Genomic DNA, 21,694 nt, shown 5'->3' on the forward strand with positions numbered 1-21,694 from the left:
CACTTGGTTTTACTATGACTCACAGACATTAAACAGTGGGCATCTTTACAAAGAATATCAGTCAATCAGTAGATGAAATTCTTGAAAAACCAAAAAATTATTTTCTTATAGAATTAACAGACACTGAAAAATATGAGAAAAAAATGAAATATTCCCATAAATGTTCATGCACATGAGGGGGAAAAACCTGAAATATATCCTCTTTCCCATACAAAAAACAAACAAGAAAAGCATGTTAATCTTCTTTTAATTAAATATCAAATTAATTCTCCATATTTTGGGATAAAAGACATATCTAGATTAACTAGATGACAATAAATTAAATATTAAGAAAAAACGATATTAAGGAACAAAAAGAAGTAAAATAATTATGCCAAAAAAGGAGAACAAAATAGATTTAAAAATTATAATAATACAGTAAAAGGGCTTTAGTAATTTATGCCAATATCGAATGATTATTAAAATATACTAGCACTTATCAAGCAAATTCTTGATCAATCTTATACTGATAGTTTTAACATTTAAAATTCCTTTAAGTCACTATATAAAACTTTCAAATGGTGATTATATACCATCTGTGGAATGTGAGTTAAAGACACCCCCAAAAATTTGTAGAAATGGTGAAACGAGAGTCTAGTGAATTTGAAGTGTTATGTGATAAAAATGTCCCAATAATAATGCCTAAAGAACATTATATAAATTTTAATATATTTGAAAAATGTTTTATATATCAAGGGAAATTTACTGATGGAGAAAAAAGGTAAGTGATCATTATCATGTAACAGAAAAATTTCAAGCGGCTGCCAATAAAGTTTGTAATATTATTTATTCTTTTCTCCAAGGTTATATTCATAATTCAAGTGTTCTTCTGAATATTGAACAATTATAATGAAGTCCGATGCTTCTTTACAGAGCATAGGGGAATGATGCGGGAGACCCACACCGCTTTAATAGGCAAGGTCCTAGTGGAGATGGTTTGCCATTGCCTTCCTCCAACCATAATGGGGATGAATGATGATGATGAAGATGAAACAACAACACCCAGTCATCACGAGGCAGGAAAAATCCCTGACCACGCCAGGAGTCGAAACCAGGACCCTGTGCTCGGGAAACAATAATGCTACTGCGAGACCACAAGCTGAATTTCATTTAATAAATTAGTTTAAGACCAATTAAAATTAAGTTTTTGGATGCTTTCAGATGTATCCCATTAAATATTTATAAATTATCTTCTTTTTTGGAATAAGCACAATTTAGAGGAGGAACAAAATATTTCAAATACCAATAATTCGATTTAATCTTTACAACAAGACTTTATTTATAGGTATATATAGATACTGAAGAAAAATCAAAATAAATAAAGTTACCTAAAAAGGATTTTTTCTATTCATGACTTAATAAATCTAATATGTAATATGAAAATTAGTTTGGGGAACATTTAGAATGAAAAATTTGGAATACTGCACGAAATTATATAATAAACCTCATGTTTTGATATCGGCAGATACTTAAGAAAATTTCAGAGATACATGTATTAAGTTTTCTAAACTCCCTCCTTCTTGGTGTTATAGTACTCTGGGTTTATCTTGTGATGCTATGTTAAAAATACTGTAATTGAGCTAGAATTATTAAACGACTATGACATGGTTTCAATGCCTGAAAGAGATTTGATAGTGGAGGTATTTCTCACAGTATTAAAACATATCCAAAAGCAAATATTATAAAGACTCAAAAAATTTTATTCATGAAATAAAATTCAAGTTATGCAGCTTATTCAGACACTAATACTTTATGTGGTTCGGTTGTGTGTCTCAGTTTTAACCATTTAAAGGACTCCAGTGGTTAGACACGAAAAACTTTAATTTCTAAAAAACCTGCTTTAGAAGTCGATTTCGAATCACACAAAACTACACAATTTACACAAAGATTTGCTTTTAACACCAGTAGGAGGACAAAAATTAATAACATCAAATAATCTATAGATATATGTGTTAAATCATAGCTATATGTTAAACAGAGCCTAAATCATGCATTAAAATATATAAAAATCCATGGGATATTAAGTTTTGAACAACTTAAAAAAGTGACTCGATTTTACTACAGAACTGAGAATAAAGGTGACTAAAGATTTTGAAAAATGTTTTTATGCATTAAAATAAATAATTCTGTTTTGGAAAACGATAATCAAAAAATAGACAAAATATTAAAACAAAATCAAACCCCAAAACATGTGTGCAGTATGTTTCAAAACCAAACTATGTACATGACGATGTTTTCAGAAAAATTAATAGAAACGCATATGAAAGAAACAGTTACAATTCGAAAAACCTGTTTATATTAGGGTGACAATTTTACATATTTCTAAAATTAAAAAATGTAAGTTTTTCATAGTAATGTTATGAAAGCAAAATATAGAAGACATGCTAATTTATATTACAAGGACACCGATTCATTTACATTCGAAACAAGAACCTAAGATTATTCTAACAATATGAAATCGATGCTGAACGAATTTGATATAAGTGATTGTTCAGAAGACAATATTTATGGCTTACCACTAATAAACAAAACAGTTTTAGTAAAAGTGGGAGATAAAAATTTTGGAAAAATCGTGGTACACCATGTCAGTTTAAAATCCATAATGTATGATTATAGATGTGAGAAAAATATACTAAAAAATCTAAAGGCGTTAAAAATTTGTAGTAACTGTGAAATAACTTTCAATGATTATAAAAAGATTTTAGACAATAAAATAAAACAACACAGGAAATTGAATTTGATTACATCTTAGAAATGCTAATTATTGAATGCTGCAAAATTGCTTTAAGTGTTTACCATGATAATAGATTTACATTAGAAACCAGGACAGATACTGTACCACATAGATATTATAAAATAAAAGAATTAAATATAAACAATTAAAGAAATAATTAAATCTGAGCACATTTAAAATTTTCTAATGGTAAGTTTTTTTGTGTATTCAAACTAATTCTTGAACAAATTTTCCTAGAAACTAGATATTTTTCATAATATTTTGATATATATTTTTGATATTAAGCACTCTTTACAGTGGTTATTGTTACAACAATTTTTAACATTTTATTCCTTTTTTGGAGGATCAGGTAAAATAAATGCATAAATAAATAAATAAATAAATAAATACATCAAAAATATATTTGAACAAGTTTAGCTCTTTCTACCAACAAATATACTTTTTACTCCTTTTTAAAAAGCTTGTTTTTGTATACTAAATAATTTTTATATTCACTTTGCTTCTTTATGATGCAACTAATAAATCCTTGTATTTGATGGTAGATTCTTTTTTGCTATTTGTATTTCTTTATTAATTTTTTTTCTTGTTGCACAAATGACAAATAACTTTAATTGCATTCTCCATTTATGTTTAAAAATCCCTAAAACTTGAAAAATGAAAATGAAGGAATAAATATATATTTTAAAATTTTTTATAACAAGTTAAAGCGTATTTAGACCATCCTAACAACTTCCTTAAATTTAACAATAAACAAGTTTTAACGATAATTGATGAAAAAATAATCCTTGATCTTTATGTGAAATGGACTGCCAATATTTTAGGATATGAATGTCCCTGTTGTGTTATATAACCTTATGTTAAAAAATATTGTAAAATTATACAGGTTTTAATAGTGATAAAGCTCCAGAATCTAAAAAATTACATCCCTTAAAAAATTATCAACGTGCCTGCGATTTTTTCTTTAGCGTGTGTTCCAAATTGCCTAGTCTGAATATTTCCTTTATTGGGTTTGTGAAGAAGCTTCACCTTCTGTTCTTAAACATGATAATTTATAAAATTGGAAAAAGAAATAGGAAATTATCAAAATGAAATAAAGAACTAAAAAATTTAATCAGAAGTCATAATAGGCATATGGAGTTTTTAAGAGTGGCTTTAAATTAAATTACACAAAATGTTCTTCCATTAACACAAAATGCAGTATTAAGATCAACATTTTTTCTTTTATAATTACTATTATTTCTAATTATTATGTTGTTCAAACACATAGTAAAATTCTTCAAAAACAAATCAATACTATTAACAGTAGACATCCAAATTATGAAGCAGTGTTACAACTTAATTATGATCCTAATTTGCTTAATGAAAGAAAGATTGAATGTTGTTAGTTGTCGCAATTATTTCAATAAAAGTGAGGAGCCAACTAATTTTTTCATAATTATTTTTCTATAATATTCATAACGATTTTTTTATGTCTAATACACAAAACTCACTAAATCCGTCTGATCCAAACAGCTCGAATTTAAAATTGCTAAATATTTCCGACATTTGATCATTCTTATCAAATTTAATTTTAATATCGAAATGTACTCTAGCTTCTCTGATAAAAGAACTAATGTAGTTGGCTTTACACACGCTACCAAAGACAGTGAAATTAGCAATAACAATTTCCATTTAGACAAACAAAAATTTTATGTAATCATTATATTTGTATGCATGCAGCTGTATTTTGAATTATCTAGTTCTAACAATTTAACATATACATCATCTCCTCCCCTTCTTTACATCCTCTGAGCAAGATATATGACATGATAATTTGCTTTTGTTGTTCTTCATAAAAATATCATTTATTTTATCTTCACCTAAAACCTTTAATTTATATGTGATTAGATTAGAATAAATATTGCTTTCAGTTACGAAAATTTCGTTTGACCAATTGGCTGTATAGCCTTCTAAAAAATTCCTTTAATTTCAGTAATTCTAACTAATGTATTTAGACTCATCAATAGATACAAATACATTAACTTCTGTGACTTCATATTTATTGTCAAATACTTGTATTACTGCATTCATTGACTAATTTTGAGACTATAGCTCTCTAATTATAATTATCTTGAAAAGCAAATTACTTCATCAAATATAATTATCTTTACATCTACTGGCATAATTTTAACAGAGTCTTTTAATATTATTGTAGAAAGCTGGATACAAAATCGATTTCTAATGATACAGTGTCACCAGTCAAATAGCAAAGTTCATAAAAAAGGTATTGTAATATCAAAATTGTGACAAGATTGATTTTTATTTACATTTTGACCAACAACACCTGCAACTAAATCATAATCAAAGTAAAATTTTTTGTCCCTCTCCTATAATAAATGAAAATTTGATATTTTGTTTATCATGAATTTTTCGGCATGTTGATTTAATATATGTAAGTAAATTTGTTACTTCTACTTCTATTTTTGTTACGTAATTATTTAGTTGCAGGTTATTTAATGCAAATTCTTGTTTAATAATATAATAATTAAATTGTATTAGAATAGTCATATAATCAGCATTTGTGGAAAGATCTTTTAATTGATTTTCTAAATATGGCTTAATAACAGCATCATAATCGCTTATTGGTTTTTAGAAATTAACTATTCTTCCTTTAAAACTAAAACAGGCCTTGGTGATTTTGAAAAATTTTACTTAATTCTTTCTGAAATTGTTGAATCATATTTTCTATTTTTGAATTAAATGTTACTGTTTTTTTATTTACATGATTCTAAAGCAGGTATCATGTTTTCTAATGGTCACAAATTTATTTTGTGACCTTTAGATTGCACCTTATTTTCGGAAACGCCCATTCACTATATTAAAAATTTTATTAAACTTATAAATTATAGGTCAATAGTCTTCTCAGAAATAGACACAAATGACCACATATTACTTCATTAAAATTGTGAATTCGTTGACCATTATAAGACAGCTCACTTCAGCCAAGACCTTTAACCAACTCTTTGGGAATATTTCCTTCAAATAAAATAAACACCAATTTTTTACCGTTATTCTTATGATATATCCAGTAAGTATCATCTTTACCAGAATTATCTAACTTAAGTATCCCAGATTCATATTTTGCTGGGATGATAAGGTAATTCATCAATCATAAAGATGCCATGAAAGAATTTTTTTAGTGTTTTTGCTCCAGTGTCAGCTTTCTTCTGTACTACTAAATCATGTCATTTTGTTCTTCAAATTCTTGATCTTCTTGATAATCATCTGTTACTGTTTCTGCTAATGTACCGAGTACTATACTGGTAGCAGCTAAATATGGTAATGCCATCTAAATAAATGGAAGATATCATCCTCCACGTTTTCTTAATCTGGAACCTTCCTTCTTTTTTGTTAGATGGTCTATATACCCTATGTTTGTCTGCTTTGTGTCTTTTTCTATATCTTTATGATCGCTGTATGGAAAAATCATGATTTTTAAAAGCTTCATTTAGTGAATTTATTCCTTGATTGCCTCTGGCTAATCTCCCTTCTAATCTTGTTCCTGACCCTCAATAATTACAACCAGGGAGATTTATTTCAAATGGTTATTTGTTAACTAAAGTATTAACTAACCCTTTTTCATATTTTTCTGTTTTCCAAAACGTGTGTGGCAAATTATTCAAATATAGTTTCAGATAAACTATTGGTTTTGGATTGTTGATAATGACATAACTAAATTTATTGGTTAACATGTGTGTTATTCCAACTTTTTCACTGTGATAATTTTTATTTACATCAAATTCTTCTCCATGAATAACTGCTCATATATGTCAATTATATCTTTTATCTATAATCTAATACACTGGACTTCCTGTATGTTTTTTTTTTAAATTCAGTTTTCAGCTCTTTTCTCATCCACACTCTGCAATGAATCATCTGCATTTCTTTTCCTCAATGCCGGCAGAAAATCAGCGACAGTTTCTTTTATTTAATATTTATATTTATTACGTATACTTTGTATTATTTTAGTCAGATTATTATCAGAACATATTGCTCTTGAATACTACAATATATACAACTTATTTAATAAATCAGAACCTGTAACTCTTGTATTCGTATCATCTATAATAATATGTATTTTAGTTAAAAGATTTATTAATCTGTCTGTTCCATGATGAGACCTTTCACAAATAGTTAATTTATCTTGGTCGAATTTTATTGGTAATTTAACAACAAATTTAAATGTACCAACAGGTCTAGACCCAAAAACCTTGTCTTCACTGTGGTTAACATATTCTAGCATTCTTTCACTTATGTTTATTTTTTTAGTTGTTTTCTTGTTTTTATTAACATTCTCTTCTTTGTAGTTCTTCCATTAATATTGTATTTCTAACTTGGTTAACGTACAGTCTCATTCATCACTTTACACTGCTTAATTGCACATATGTCATTAAATTCTTCAAAATATTTACAGCCAAACCATCAGCTTTGTGAGTTTTCTGTTCTGTTTTATTGCTTTCAGAGATGATCGCCGTTACCTTCAGTACTTTCTTTAACTTTTTCGATTGCATCAATAACTGGCTGACATTTTTCTTACATTTTTTCAGATTCTCATCTTGGTTGTTTCTCCATTTTTTAATCCCTCTTTTAGTTGCTTCTTTACCTTTCTATTTCTATTAGCCTTTTTAACAATCTCTGGGCTGTGCTCATTATGTGTACTCTGCTGTTTTGTGCAATTGTATTTTGCAGACATTTAGTAAGGATAAAAAGCATGAATGATTTAATTTTAACATTCAACGTTTTGCATGTAACATTCAGCATTTTATATTTAATGCTTATGTTTAATATTTGGCGTTCAGCGTTTATTGTTATGCTTGACGATTATGTTTAACGATTATTTTTGTGTTTATGCTTTTAATAAATTTTTAATCTTATATCTGTTCTTACCATTATTAATTTTTCTGTCATATCTGTTGTAGCAATAGTTAATTTACCTTCATTCTTGCATTTATGATACGTTTCTTTCAAAATCATCAAATTTTAAATCACCTCCAATCAATTCAAGATAAATAAGATTTAAATTCGTATTTTCTTTTCTAAAATTATTTAAAAAATTTATTTCACCTCTTACAAATTGTTTTGGTATCTTCGAGTATGTCTGGGCTAAATAGAAACAAACCATTTCTTGTGTCTTCCTCTAGTATAATATTCTCTAATTACATCCTCACTTTTGAGAATCAAATCATTGAATGCGACAGCTGAATTACCTTGACATCCTTTGAATTATAAAATTTTGTCATTATTTTCGATAAATTGCTAGAATGTAATAGTAAATCATTATCATTGTTTCCCTACCCACCTGGGCCTATTATTACACATCAAATAGAGCTAAGTAAGTTCTTGCCGTTCTTATTTTTCGATTTCTTTTCAGCAGCTCCTATTTTTGGATCCCAGTAAGTTTTATTCATTTAATGATTTTTTATTAATACAAATGAGTCGTCTTTTTCAATTAAGTGGTAAGTCATCTGATCTCAAAAAAAGATTGACAGTACCTTTAAGAGACTGCTATGGTAATTTTTCACTAGTCGACTTTTATACAACATTTTTAACGTGAAATGCCATGTATTCCAATTTTTGATACTATACATCGACTTAGAAATAACTGTAACAGACGAAACTAGTAATTTGACTAACTTAGTTTGTATGACAGTTGTTTCAGAAATGACTTAACAAATTTTATACTTATTAAGTGGATAAGACTGAGAGCTATCAGTTGTATCTATTCCCTGTGAATGAGGAGAAAGATGCGGTCATCTGTTTCTCGAGTCTGCTGGCATTTGCCAGTAGCACACTCAGAAGATAAACGGGCAGGGGCTTATCGTGAGGTGTTGCAAGTCTGCATGGAAGGTGTGGTGCTCACTACAGTCTTCATCGTCTCCTGGCTGCTGGCGTCTCCAGTAGGCAGCGATGGCGGCGGCACATCTACAGAATCGTGTGGCACAACTGACTTCAAATGAAGTGCCTCATTGTTATTTCTGCATTTAAGTTTCCTGTGTTATTCGTCAAAAATATTAAATAATGTTTTCATTGCCAAAACCAAACTGTGGTTCGATTTTTGTATCCACTTGCAGCAAGCCGCAATAAACGACCAAATTAAGTACCGCAGTGGTATTGTTTATCAAAAACTCGTCTAATTTGGTTAAAACTGATAAATCAATAGCCAGACACCGATGATCAGGGTGCATCGTAAGCATTGTCAGAGCCTGCATTCCCGGTACTGGAAGTCAAGCAAGGCAGGACACACCACTTGTCTAACCCTGTATAAGGATTTTTCTAGAAGAGAGCAATGAGGATTTTTCCCTGCATAGTAATAATCTTAGGACGTCACCCATTCTCTTCTGTGTAAAATGGCAACTCTTCCACATGCACTAAGATGACAAACGTCATTGGATACCAACTAATGTCGTGTCGGATCGTCTTCTGCCCCTGTAGTGCAGAAACTCGATGTGGTATGGACTCTGTAATTCACTGGAAGACTCCTGCTGAAGTTCTGAGCCATGCTGCCTCTATAGCCGTCCATAATTGCCTAAGTGTTGCCGGTCCCGGATTTTGAACACGAACTGGCCTCTCGATTATGTACCACAAATGATTGATGGGATTCGTGTCAGGCGGTTTGGGGAGGGGGTGAATTCATTCCCTTGAATTGCCCAAAATGTTCTTCTAACCATTTGCAGCCCAGTGACCTGGAGCATTATCATCCACAAAATTTCCATTGTTGTTTCGGAACATCAGATAAATGGATGACTGCAGATGGCCTCCAAGAAGCCGAATATAACTATTTACCGTCATTGACCCATGTAACCACAGCTTGCAGCATTATGGAGTCATCAGCAGCTTGCACAGTGCCTCGTTGACAACTTAGGTCCATGGCTTTGTGGGGTCTGTGCCACAACTCGAACAGTGCCATCAACTCTTATCAACTAAAATCGGTATTCATCCCACTAGCTCACGGTTTTCCAGTCGTCTAGGGTCCAATCGATATGGTCAAAAGCTCAGGAGAGGCGCTGCCTGCGATATCATGCTGTTAGCAAAGGCACTCTCGATAGCCATTTGCTGACATAGCCCAATAAAACCACACTACATTGTCGTATTCGAATCAAGAACAGTTGCCAACATCAGTAAGTTAGAAGTAGATATCCTCAGAGTAGTGTAACCACTTAAATCACTTAACAAAAGCAAGTCTTCCGGTCCAGACTATGTACCAATTAGGCTGCTATCAGAGTACGCTGATGCAATAGCTTCATCCTTACCAATCATATACAGCCAACCATTCTACGAAAGAGCCATACCCAAAGATTGGAAAATTGTATGGGTCACACCAGCATTCAAAAAAGGCAATAGGAGTGATGCAGTAAATAACAGACCTATATAATTAACAGTGATATGCAGCGAGATTTTGGAACATATATTGTGTTCGAACATATGAGTTACCTCGAACGACCTATTGACGATCAGTCAACACGGATTTAGCATAGTTCTTGTGAAACACAACTCGTTCTTTACGCACACAAAGTGTTGAGTGCTATCGACAAGGGATTTCTAATTTATTCCGTATTTTAAGGTTTTCACAAAACATTCAACGCCGAGGTTAGCGGAGCACGCAGATAAAGTTCAAAGAAGAGCATCACGTTTTGTTCTATCGAGAAATCGCCGAGAGATGTCACTGTCCTAATACAGGATTTTGGATGTACATCATTAAAAAAACTACGTGTCTAGCTGCGGCGGGATCTTTACACGAAATCGCCAACTTCCTCTCCCGAATGCGAAGATATTTTCTTAACACCGACCTACGTAGGGAGAAACAATCATTATAATAAAATAAGAAAAATCAGAGATCACAAGGAAAGATACAGATGTTCGTCTTTTTCCGCACACTGCTCGAGAGCGAATAATGGGAGATTATAGTGAAGGTGGGAATGATACAGATGTTCGTCTTTTTCCGCACGCTGCTCGAGAGCGAATAATGGGAGATTGTAGTGAAGGTGTTTCAATGAGCCCTCTACCCTCTGATATGTAGAATACCCATGTAAATAATGATGTAGACGTGAACAGTTTCACCCATTTTAGAGGAAATAATTAAAACTACATCCAAACAGAATATAGTTTATAATCTTTTCTCAGTCTTGATTTTATGCAAAGTTTAATCGTACGCCAGTTGACCTGTGTACTCGTCTGACGAGAAGTCCTTTTCATCCCGTCATCAAATTTCATTAATTGTTAACGTATCCATCTCCTTCCTAAGTTTTCTAACTTACCCGCCCTGTTATGGGGGTCTAACCTCCCACGCTCTTTCCTGAATGCTGAATGCCAGTTTTATCTTTCGTGCTGATGACGTCCTCGAGAATAGTCCCCACCAGGATAATCGAATCGGGGTCTATTTTACCTCCAAAAGGTTTAAAGCAACATGTTACCACCATTATTTTCCTTTTTGGTTCATGTTTAACGACCAGATCCGTTGTAGTTGCATCTGCTGCATGACTATCCTTGAGGCACACAAGCCACCCCACCACGGCAAGATCAGTGACTCCTGACGGGATGGGAATAGATCAATACACCGCTATCTTTATCACAGATATGCATCAGCCACTTTTGCACTATCTAGTGACCTAACACAATCACCAAAGTATGTCAGTCGGTGAAAATGTATATATCGTATGGCATTGTTGACTGGGATATCCTCACGAAATAGGTTCATCTGCCTGTCGGAAAAGGTGGTCAACCTTAACGCACACTGTGCTCTTTCATTGCGGATATATGAGAGTTGTGTCGGGTGTATATTTCTTGAGTGTAGCTGACTGTAATAAATGCGGGCATGTTTGTGTTGTATGATGACTACCAGAGACAGGACAGGGTGAAACCATAGCAACACAGAGCCTAATCCTCTCCAATGCCACTAAAGGAACCGCTGGGTTTAACATCCCCATTAGGCGGATGTATTACCATCCACAACGTCACATGCCCTCACTTATGAGACACAACAGGGAAAATGCTGTAGGATGAAGAAAGGAATTAAAATTTCTACTAACAACAAAACCTAAGTTTCCTGCTTACTTCGGAGACGCGCTCACAGTTGCGCCTCACTGGTTCTCCATATATGACAACTGCGCAGAATAACACACTATGTTCCCCGCCCCAATACAAATTGCCATTCACGCCTTAGATTATTGCTACTCCGTTTCTAAACTCGCACCAGTATTGCAGAGGCTCTCTAAAATTGGAATAGAACCTTAGCAAGTGGCGCTAATTTTATCTGTACCTCAGACATACATGATATACACTATGTGATCAAAACCATCCGGACACCTGGCTGAACATTACTTACAAGTTCGAGGAGCCCTCCATCGGTAATGCTGGAACTCAGTATGGTGTTGGCACACCCTTAGCTTCCACTATAGCAGGCATACTTTCAGTCAGGTGCTGGAAGAGTTCTTGGGGAATGGCAGACTTTTCTTCACGGAGTACTTCTCTGAGAAGAGGTCTGGCAGGAAGTCGGCATTTCAAAACTTCCCAAAGGTGTTCTATAGGATTCAGGTCAGGTCTCTATGCAGGCCAGTCCATTAAAGGGATGTTATTGTCGTGTAACCACTCCAACACAGGCCGTGCATAATGAACAGGTGCTCGAACGTGTTGAAAGCTGCAATCGCCATCTCCGAAATACTCTTCAACAGAGGAAAGCAAGTGATACTGCCACGGAAAACAACAAGGAGTGCTAGCCCTCTCCATGAAAAACCCGACCACCGCCTCCGAATTTTACTGTTGGCACTACACACGCTGGCAGGTGACGTTCACCGGGCATTCGCCATACCCACAACCTGCCACCGGATCAACTTATTGTGTACCGTGATTCGTCACTCAACACAACGTTTTTCCACTGTATAAGCGTCCAATGTTTACGATCCTTACACCAAGCGAGACGTCGTTTGGAATTTATCGGCGTTGTGTGTGGCTTATGAGCAGCCGCTCGACCGTGAAATCCAAGTTTTCTTACATCCCGCCTAACTGTCATAGTACTTGCAGTGGATCCTGGTTCAGTTTGGAATTCCTGTGTGATGGTCTGGGTAGATGTTCGGCGGTCTCTGTCAATCAACAGACTTTGCTATACATGTCCCTTCACGTTTCCAGTTCACGATCACATCAGAAACAGTGGACGTATGGATGTTTAGGAGGATGAAAATCTCGCGTACAGACGTATGACACGATTGACACCCAATCATCTGATCACGTTCGAAGTCCGTGAGTTCCACGGAGCGACCTTTTCTGCTCTCTCACGATGTCTGATGACTACTAAGGTCGCTGACATTGAGTAACTGACAGTAGTTGGCAGCACAATGCACGTAATATGAAACGTAAGTTTTTGGGGATTTGCGGATACTTTCGACTACATAGTGTATTAATCGTATACAGCTAATGTTCCAGAGATATACTGAGTCTCACCTTTTTCTACGATAATGATGTAGGCTGAAGCAAAGAATTAAAATTTAAACCAGCACCAGGATTCGAGCCTGGGCCTCCTTCTTACGAGACATAAGTTCTAAATCAGGAACATCGACTAAATGATTAACATATCACCTATGGTAAGGTGCTATTGCGATATCAGAGAGATTCAGCAACACTGAATTTAGAAGGGTGCTGGTAAAGGCCTGGGGCACTAATTGGAATTTGGAATGCGAGAGGCAGTAATGCAGTCCGCGAAGCTGTGGCAGCCAGAGTGTCAGGGTGGCGCAATGGATAGAGCCTCCACCTTGTTAGCAGGATACCTAACGCTGGTATAAATTTTAATCCATTGCTTCAGTCTATACCATTGTCATAGATAAAGGTGAGACTCATTATGTCTCAGGACCATAACCTGTACATGATTAGCACAACAGAGAGGTTTAGTGAACAGAAATTTACTTCACCATCTCTACCCCACTTGTCTGACGAATACTGGCAGTGACAAATTCATCCATCACCAAGAGTCGAATCGACTCATCTCCGAGTCGAACACAACTACACAGATGTTTGTTAGCGACCTCAGCTGGCATTTCTTCGTCCTGCGCAATACACATTTCCGGCATCTTAACAAAATGTGTTGTTGTCCGATCCAGGCAGCTGCAACAGCAGGCCTCACGCGATATTTGCTTCTCTCTTCCACTTCGCAGAGCACGCACTCGTCGCTACTGCATCGTGTATATAAGGGACGAGGAGACGCCAGAGCTGCATCAGTCGTCATGGCAGCCTCCACCAAGTCTCTCCTGTTCCTCTGTCTGGCTCTCGTGGTAAGTGCGACTGCGTTTCGATCTTCTCTTCACATAGGCGGTAGCTTATGGCTCGGTACTGCACCAACACTTATCAAGGTATGGTCATTTGGGGTGTCTCAAATAAAATCTGGGTCCGAATTGAGGTTTTCTTAGTAGTGAAGACGCAACGTGACAGCTTGGATGTAGAGTCGTCGACAGATGTGAAAGTAACATCAAGTGTTCTGGGTAGTGCAGAAATTGTCAGCTTGTTCCAAAATGTCTAGAAACGTGAAACTGAGCACTTCTCAAAACTCAGAAACGTATTATTTTTCGTCTTCTAGTGCTGGTCCATTCCGGATTTTGATAACCTTCATAGCTATATCACTCCTGCTTGTTCGAGAAAGTACCTGAGTCGGACTTCTTTAATACGGACATAAATTCTTTGTGAGTTATCCCATTCGTTGTTAATGTTAGTCCCCAGATATACCATTTTTGTTTACTTTTGCAGTAAGTTTACCATTAACATTTAGATGACAGTTTGGTAAACTTTTTTGGCGACGACCATTACTTTTATTTTATTTATGTTCAGTTCTAGCCTGTAACTCTCAGTACTTCCCTTGACTGAGGACTATTTAAGGTGTCAGCCGATATTGGTGTATCATCTATCCCACTGCTTCTTAGCATCTCAATCACCTCGTAATGTTGTACTCTATCAAAGACCTTCTGATAATAAAAAGGTTTAAACCTCACAATACATGTCCACACATCTAGTATAAGACCTGAATGCAAAACAAACGTCATGCGTACCGGCAGTATTTCTGAAGACACACTGTGTAGGTACAATTCCTTCTTCACAAACTTTTTAGGTTCTTTTGTGAATATTTTTTTAGAAATATTTTCAGGGGTTTCTTCGCGAATCTCTAGCACATGCATGTCCGTCTTATCTAGACTTCAGTTGTGCTAGTTTTCCCGGATCCGAACAGAAATCTTTGCAGATCTATGATTTAGAAAGACGCTTACATCTCTAGAGAGAGCAGCGAGATTAACACTAAAGACTATGCTGGATCGTAACGAATTTCCAGTGCATGCAAAATCAGGGTTCACTAATGTCGAAGAAAATGCTGTTCATGAAGCTTAATATGAAGCTATTTGTAGATACCCTAACACATCGATGGTGGACGCTGTCTAACTTTTTGGGGAGAGTTAAGCCACAGATCTTACTCCCTCAGCCGAGCCAGCATCAAACATAGGTTTTACAAAACAGTAAAAGGTATAACATGTCTTCACCTGTGTCCACCTACTGAGATATATCAGAATGTTTAGAGCATTAAAGGTTCTCGTTTTAAGTATTTTAAGTGTTGTAAACAAGTAAGCTGATCGTCTAATTTGAGGTCGAAAAATATTACTGTTTCTTTTAAGCTGAGAACGGCATCCATCATTAGTAATTTTGATGTATATTTTCAAATAACACACATACTTTTCTGAGGGGAGATTGTAAAACCTACGGCTTCCGGCTACACATTCGACTTCCTCAACGCCATTCGTATTTCATGTGCTGTGATAGATAAATTCGGCCCAAAACTGCGAATGATTTCACAGATACAGGTTGTCTACACAATGTATTTCACAGGAAATTGTACTAATCAAATCTTGAAAAAGAACTTTTAGAAACATATGTCCAGACTCGAATAATTTTTGAGATACACTATAGCAGCAGCTTACTTTGATTACCACTGGTTGCGATACATCCCTCATCCCACTTTCCCAACGAGTCACCAACTGGTGTAAATACAGTTTGCTGCCGTCAATTTTTTTTACATGTATGGCACACACACACCTTGAAAGTCTCTTCGGGTTTGGTGCCGGATCCTAAAATCAACTTGACTCGATATTTCGGCGACCCAACTGTTCGCCATCTTCAGGAAAGTGCTGCTTATGCTGATGAGTCCCGCTGAGAACACGCCAGGTTGCAAATAGACGTCCTATATAGGCCACCGCTCAGTACACGGCGCATGCGCCGCCCATCACGGTTTCTGCCTTCCAAAACAGGGAGGTGGCGCCGCCCTTAGTGAAACACTGCTGGCAACGATATATCGCAATCAAGGCCGCACCAAAGAACGTTCAGTTTTGATGCGAGATAATACAGGATTCCACGTTTTGCTAAGAGGAAACCCATTGTCTCTGTTGATTAATTATCAGTCAACCTAATTTCAATCGCCTCTTTATACACACTGTTCCAAAAACCGGAAATGTTGCCAACCACAACAGTTTCCTCAAATTTCATTTTGTGTCCCTCATTTAGGCAGTGTTCTGCTACCGCCGATTTTTCCGGTTGTTGTAGCCTCGTATGTCGGCGATGGAGGTTGAAAATGATGGGATGCTTCCGTTTCTAGACGTAATGGTTTATAAAAAACCAGATGGAACTTTGGGACACAGTGTTCACCGAAAGCCGACACACACAGATTGGTATGTGCATCCTAAGAGTTGTCATCCACCACACCAACGTAGTGGCGTCCTTAGGACTTTGGTACGGAGAGCGAGAGCATATGTCATTTCCGACGCAGACAGTTTAACCCAAGAACTTGAGCATTTGATGACTGTTTTTAAGGAAAATGGATACACCGAGAAGCAGATTCGTCGGGCTATGGAGTTTGGACCATCTCCGAAGGTGTACGAAGAGGAACATGGATCTGTGGCCTTTCTTCCTTATGCTGGAGGCTTATAGTTTAAGATTGGACGAATTTTAAGGAATTTTAACATTAAGAGTGTTTTCCGTCCACCTTCTAAGATTAGGGCTCTGCGTGGCTCTGTGAAGGATGATTTGGGGCTTAGGAAACCCGGGGTGTACAAAATTCCATGTCAGTGTGGGAAAGCTTACGTTGGCCGTTCTATTCGCACAGTGCAAGACAGGTGTGTGGAACATCGTCGACATACGAGGCTACAACAGCCGGAAAAATCGGCGGTAGCAGAACACTGCCTAAATGAGGGACACAAAATGAAATTTGAAGAAACTGTTGTGGTTGCCAACATTTCCGGTTTTTAAAACTGTGTATAAAGAGGCGATTGAAATTAGGGTGACTGATAATTTAATCAACAGAGACAATGGGTTCCCTCTTAGCAAAACGTGGAATCCTGTATTATCTTGCATCAAAACTGAACGGTCTTCGGTGCGGCCTTGATTGCGATATATCGTTGCCAGCAGTGTTTCACTAAGAGCGGCGCCACCTCCCTGTTTTGGAAGGCAGAAACCGTGATGGGCGGCGCACGCGCCGTGTACTGAACGGTGGCCTATATAGGACGTCGATTTGCAACCTGACGTCAGTTCTGAGCGGGACTCATTAGCATAAGCAGCATTTTCCTGAAGATGGCGAACAGTTGGATCGCCGAAATATCGAGTCAAGTTGATTTTTGGATCCGGCAGCAAACCCGAAGAGACTTTCAAGACTTATTACGCCGGGAAAGCCTACGTAATCACACACACACTTGTTAGATATGTACCTACTCGATACTATGGAATAACACTTTGCCATTAAGTACACGCATAGGCAGAAATCTGAGTGATTAAGCACATGTCACTGGGGCTGCTCGAACAATTTATCTCTCACTCAACGTTTGTGTTAGTCGCTGTCGTAGTACAGATGATCGGTAGGTGACCTCTCCTACGTAAATTACATTCCTTGTCTTTCTGCGAGGCCGACAATGTCCAGTGTTGCGGGTAATTTTCCGTTCGACAGTTGATAATAAATAGCACATGTTAATTTGGCCGGTGAAATGTATGGCCCTTGTAGTGCACCAACGACAATTCCTACGCATCCATCGATACTAAAGCGATGCTTATGTCTTTCTTTCATGACCACACGACAGTTTGCATCTGCCCACACATGTTTATTGTTGTAATTTATTGCCACTCTGTGTGTGAATCCCAATTCATTCGTTAGTAAAGTGCAATTTCTACACAGAGAATGTTCAGCGATCCTTCTTAGAACACGTCTACAATTTGAGATGGTGGTGTTTTGGCACGAGGGCTTCAATGCATTGTAAGTAATTATTATTTCGTGTGGCTCAGTTACCGTGTGCAAGTCTTTTCAATAGACGCGACTTCGGCGATTTGTGTGTCGCTAATTCAATTATCCAGCCGGGGAAATGAAAGCACAATTTAATATGGAGTCTGAATCACATGTCGTTCATCACAATTCTTTACATCACAGAGAGGTGAATGATAGATCAAACAAACTGAAAATTTCCGGCCGGGATTCGGTCTCGCAACCTCTCGATCTCCAGACACGCACTTTACTGCTACACCACAGCGCTATATGTGATTTCGACAAAGTAACAGCTCGTTAGAACTGAACTCGCAAGAGCATGGTTCATGCCTTCAGCAGTTCAAGTTCTTCGCGATCTGCTTCTGGATTGTCTCCTCCTCGATAGGTTCGTCCCTCTCCACACCTTGTGTGGACAGCACGAGACCTCCCAATTTCTTAATCCGAATCGTCCCTTTATATGCAAGTCTTTTATAACACTGCTGAACATTTGTTTCGGTTGTAATATGACACTGTACGTGTAGTTCACCGTGCACTGCACATGTCAGTCGATTAACGCAGGTGGCTAAACCATACCAAAATACCACGATTGTTACTTCCCGCATGAAATAATAGGCAATTCACTATTTACATTTTTCGCAAGGAATATCCAATTTCCTTCTGGTCAGCACTACGTCAAAACGATACGTACTTGACTCAGCGTAGAAGACAGTTGGAAGTGCCTTCTGTGACAACAGCATCCATAGGAGACTAAGTAAAGACACGAAGGTGAAGAAATGAGAAAAGTACGTCAGGACGAAGGCAGCTTACACATCTCTACACTGACTTTTCTCAACGCATGTAAAATCGTCCTTACCTCAATAAATAATTGGTCCCATACTAATATTTATAGGAAATGTTTTTATAGTTTTGATAAATACCGTCTCCTGTTAATATATACGATCCCTTGTTTTAAACACCTTATATAACTAGAAGCATATTGAGATACGACAAATGTGAATTTACATCTGTTCTCTGCAAACCAGTGACACTCTCCCGTTTGTCAAACAAATATGTGACCAACAGTACTGTAGTTCGTTCATACGCTCAACACAGATGCAGACAGATGAATACAATCCTGGATGATTCTCTCATGGATTTTATAAGCAATTTTCTTTGTAGACTCATAGTATTTTCCCAGTAGCATACCAATAAAGCCAAGTCCATGGCTTAATTTACCTATAATTGATCCTAGGTGATCATTCCATTTCACATCCCTACAAAAATGTTACCTCCGTCTCGCCTCCCTCCTCCGAGTTATACGTATGAGTTGAATGATTCCAGTTGTGACTCATTTTAATTTTTGGAAAGTTACAGGGGCTATCCATCCTTTGCACTACTTTGAAACCTTGCAGGAATTAACGGAGTATTTGTGCAGCTTTTTCTTAGAGTAATTTATTATAACGGTATCCTCTGTGAGAGGTGTTAGATCTTCATGTACATTGTCTGCTAGATCATTGACACACGATGGACGGCAGTGGTCCCGACACACTTTCCTGCAGTAATCGTATGGGTAATTATAGAAGATAGCATGCTGCATCCTTCCTAACAAGTCCTCCACCCCTGTACAAAATGTATTTGACATTACATCAAATCGTACTTTCGTTAATAAGCATTGGTGTGGTATTGAGTCAAATGCTTTTCCGAAGTCACGAGATGTGTAACTAGCTCATTTCTTAGATCGGTACAATCTACAAAGAAAATTTAGAGTGATCGGTTCCAACTTCTTTCAGTTCCTACTGCACTGAGACTAATTATGTGTCATCAGTTTCTGAATGGCTTTATTCGGCTCACCACGAAATCCTCTTCTGTGCCAACCTCTTGATCTCAGAGTTGCATATGCAGCAACGCAATGTCTTCAGTTATTTCTTGGATACATACCACTCTTCGTCTAATCCTACAGTTTTTATCCTGTACACATCCTAAGTGCCATGCAAATTATTTCTTTATGCCCTGACACATGACCAGTTATCGTGTCCCTACTTCTTGTCAGTGTTTTCCATATATTTTCTCTCTTCGCCGACTCTGCAAAGAATCTCCTCATTTCTCATCTTATCAGTCCAACTAATTTTCAACATTCTTCTACAATCCCACATTTCAGACACTTCCATTCTGTTCTTTCCCAGTTTCTCCCACAGTCACCTCGGTACAGTGCTTTACTCCAGATATGCATTCTTATAAATTTCTTCCTTAAATTAAGATCGATTGTTTATAGTGATGGACTTGTTTGGTCGAGGAATGCCCTATTTGCTTGTGCTAGCCTGCTTTTTATATTTTCCTTGCATCTTCCATCGTGCATTGTTGTGCTTCCAAGGTAGCGAGATTACTTGACTTCATCTACCTCCAAGTCTGCAGTTTTGATGTAAACTTATATCAGTTTCACTTCTGCTGATTCTCAGTACTTTCGCTTCTCTTGGTTTCACTCACAGTACATATCCATGTGGGAAGACATCAATCTGTTCAACACGCCGTGTAATTCTTTCTCACTTACACTAATAATACCAAAATCATTACCAATCTCATCATTGATATGCTTTCATCTTGAATTTTAATCCCATTCCTGAACATTCCTTTTATTTCCATCACAGGTTTTTCCATTCATAGATTGATCCATAGGGGTAGAAGTCTGTACCTCTGTCTTAAAACCTAAAAAAATCCAAGTACTTCATTCTTGATCTTGCATTATTATTTTTACTCTTTGATCGTTGTACATATTATCTGGGTTTTTTTCCGACTTACATTTATTGTCCTGAGGATGTCGTACGCCTTGCACTTTGTACATTGTTCGAACGCTTTTTCTAGATCGATAAATCATATGACCACATCTAGATTTTTCTTAAGACATTGTGACTGAAAAAGAAGTTGATGGTTGCGTCAGTTTCGAAAGCAACTTGTCGCTTTGTCTGCAGGTCGTGGCCGCGATGGCGCAGGAACCTGCAGACGTACCAGCTGTCCCTAGCGGAGATGTCGCCAGCAACCAGGAGCCGGTACAGCCGGTGGTGGGCGACGGAGCTGCTGGGGACCAGGCGCTGCAAGACCGCTGGGGGGCGTCCATTTCCTTCCATACCGGCTGAACGAACTGCTGGCAGACTCCAGAAATAGGAGGCTCTACTTTGTTATAAACGTTTCTTTCTTTACAGATTAGACATTTAAAATACTTTTTCTTTTTCTATATCAAGAGCTTCCTTTTCATTTCTCAAAATTCTAAACGAAAATGTATTACAAAAGAATAAATAAATTTTAGAATTCAAAAAAGCATTACTGACGTCATTTATTTACTAAATATTTTTCCATTTTAACTGTTACCCTAAGAGAAATTCTGGAATAATGTTTCCCACACAACTATTTATTTTCTGGTTTCTGACTGGTCTCTCACTTAGCAATAAAAAAGACTGCATATACCCTGAGCATTTACTTGACACAGTAGCCTGACATCTGTACAAATGAAAACGTAAATACTTGCGATCGAGTCTCCAAAACTTCTTCACCTATTGCTTAGAAATTTTGACACAACATTGCGTTGTTTTTATATACCTACTGGAGCGCCATATGGTACATAACTACATATATAATAATAAAGGGGA

The 21,694-nt window shown here is 36.6% G+C and overlaps 1 protein-coding gene across 1 annotated transcript; it reads left to right on the forward strand.

Moving 5' to 3' along the window:
- Window positions 1–617: 617 nt before the first annotated feature.
- Window positions 618–21,368, forward strand: LOC124545676. Its single transcript, XM_047124623.1, has 3 exons — window positions 618–760; window positions 13,900–14,070; window positions 21,020–21,368. The coding sequence occupies exons 1-3, from the start codon at window positions 618–620 to the stop codon at window positions 21,210–21,212; spliced, it is 507 nt and encodes a 168-aa protein (XP_046980579.1). The 3' UTR covers window positions 21,213–21,368.
- Window positions 21,369–21,694: the final 326 nt, after the last annotated feature.

The sequence above is a fragment of the Schistocerca americana genome, chromosome 8 (assembly GCF_021461395.2).
Source record: "Schistocerca americana isolate TAMUIC-IGC-003095 chromosome 8, iqSchAmer2.1, whole genome shotgun sequence".
Classification (NCBI taxonomy): domain Eukaryota; kingdom Metazoa; phylum Arthropoda; class Insecta; order Orthoptera; family Acrididae; genus Schistocerca; species Schistocerca americana.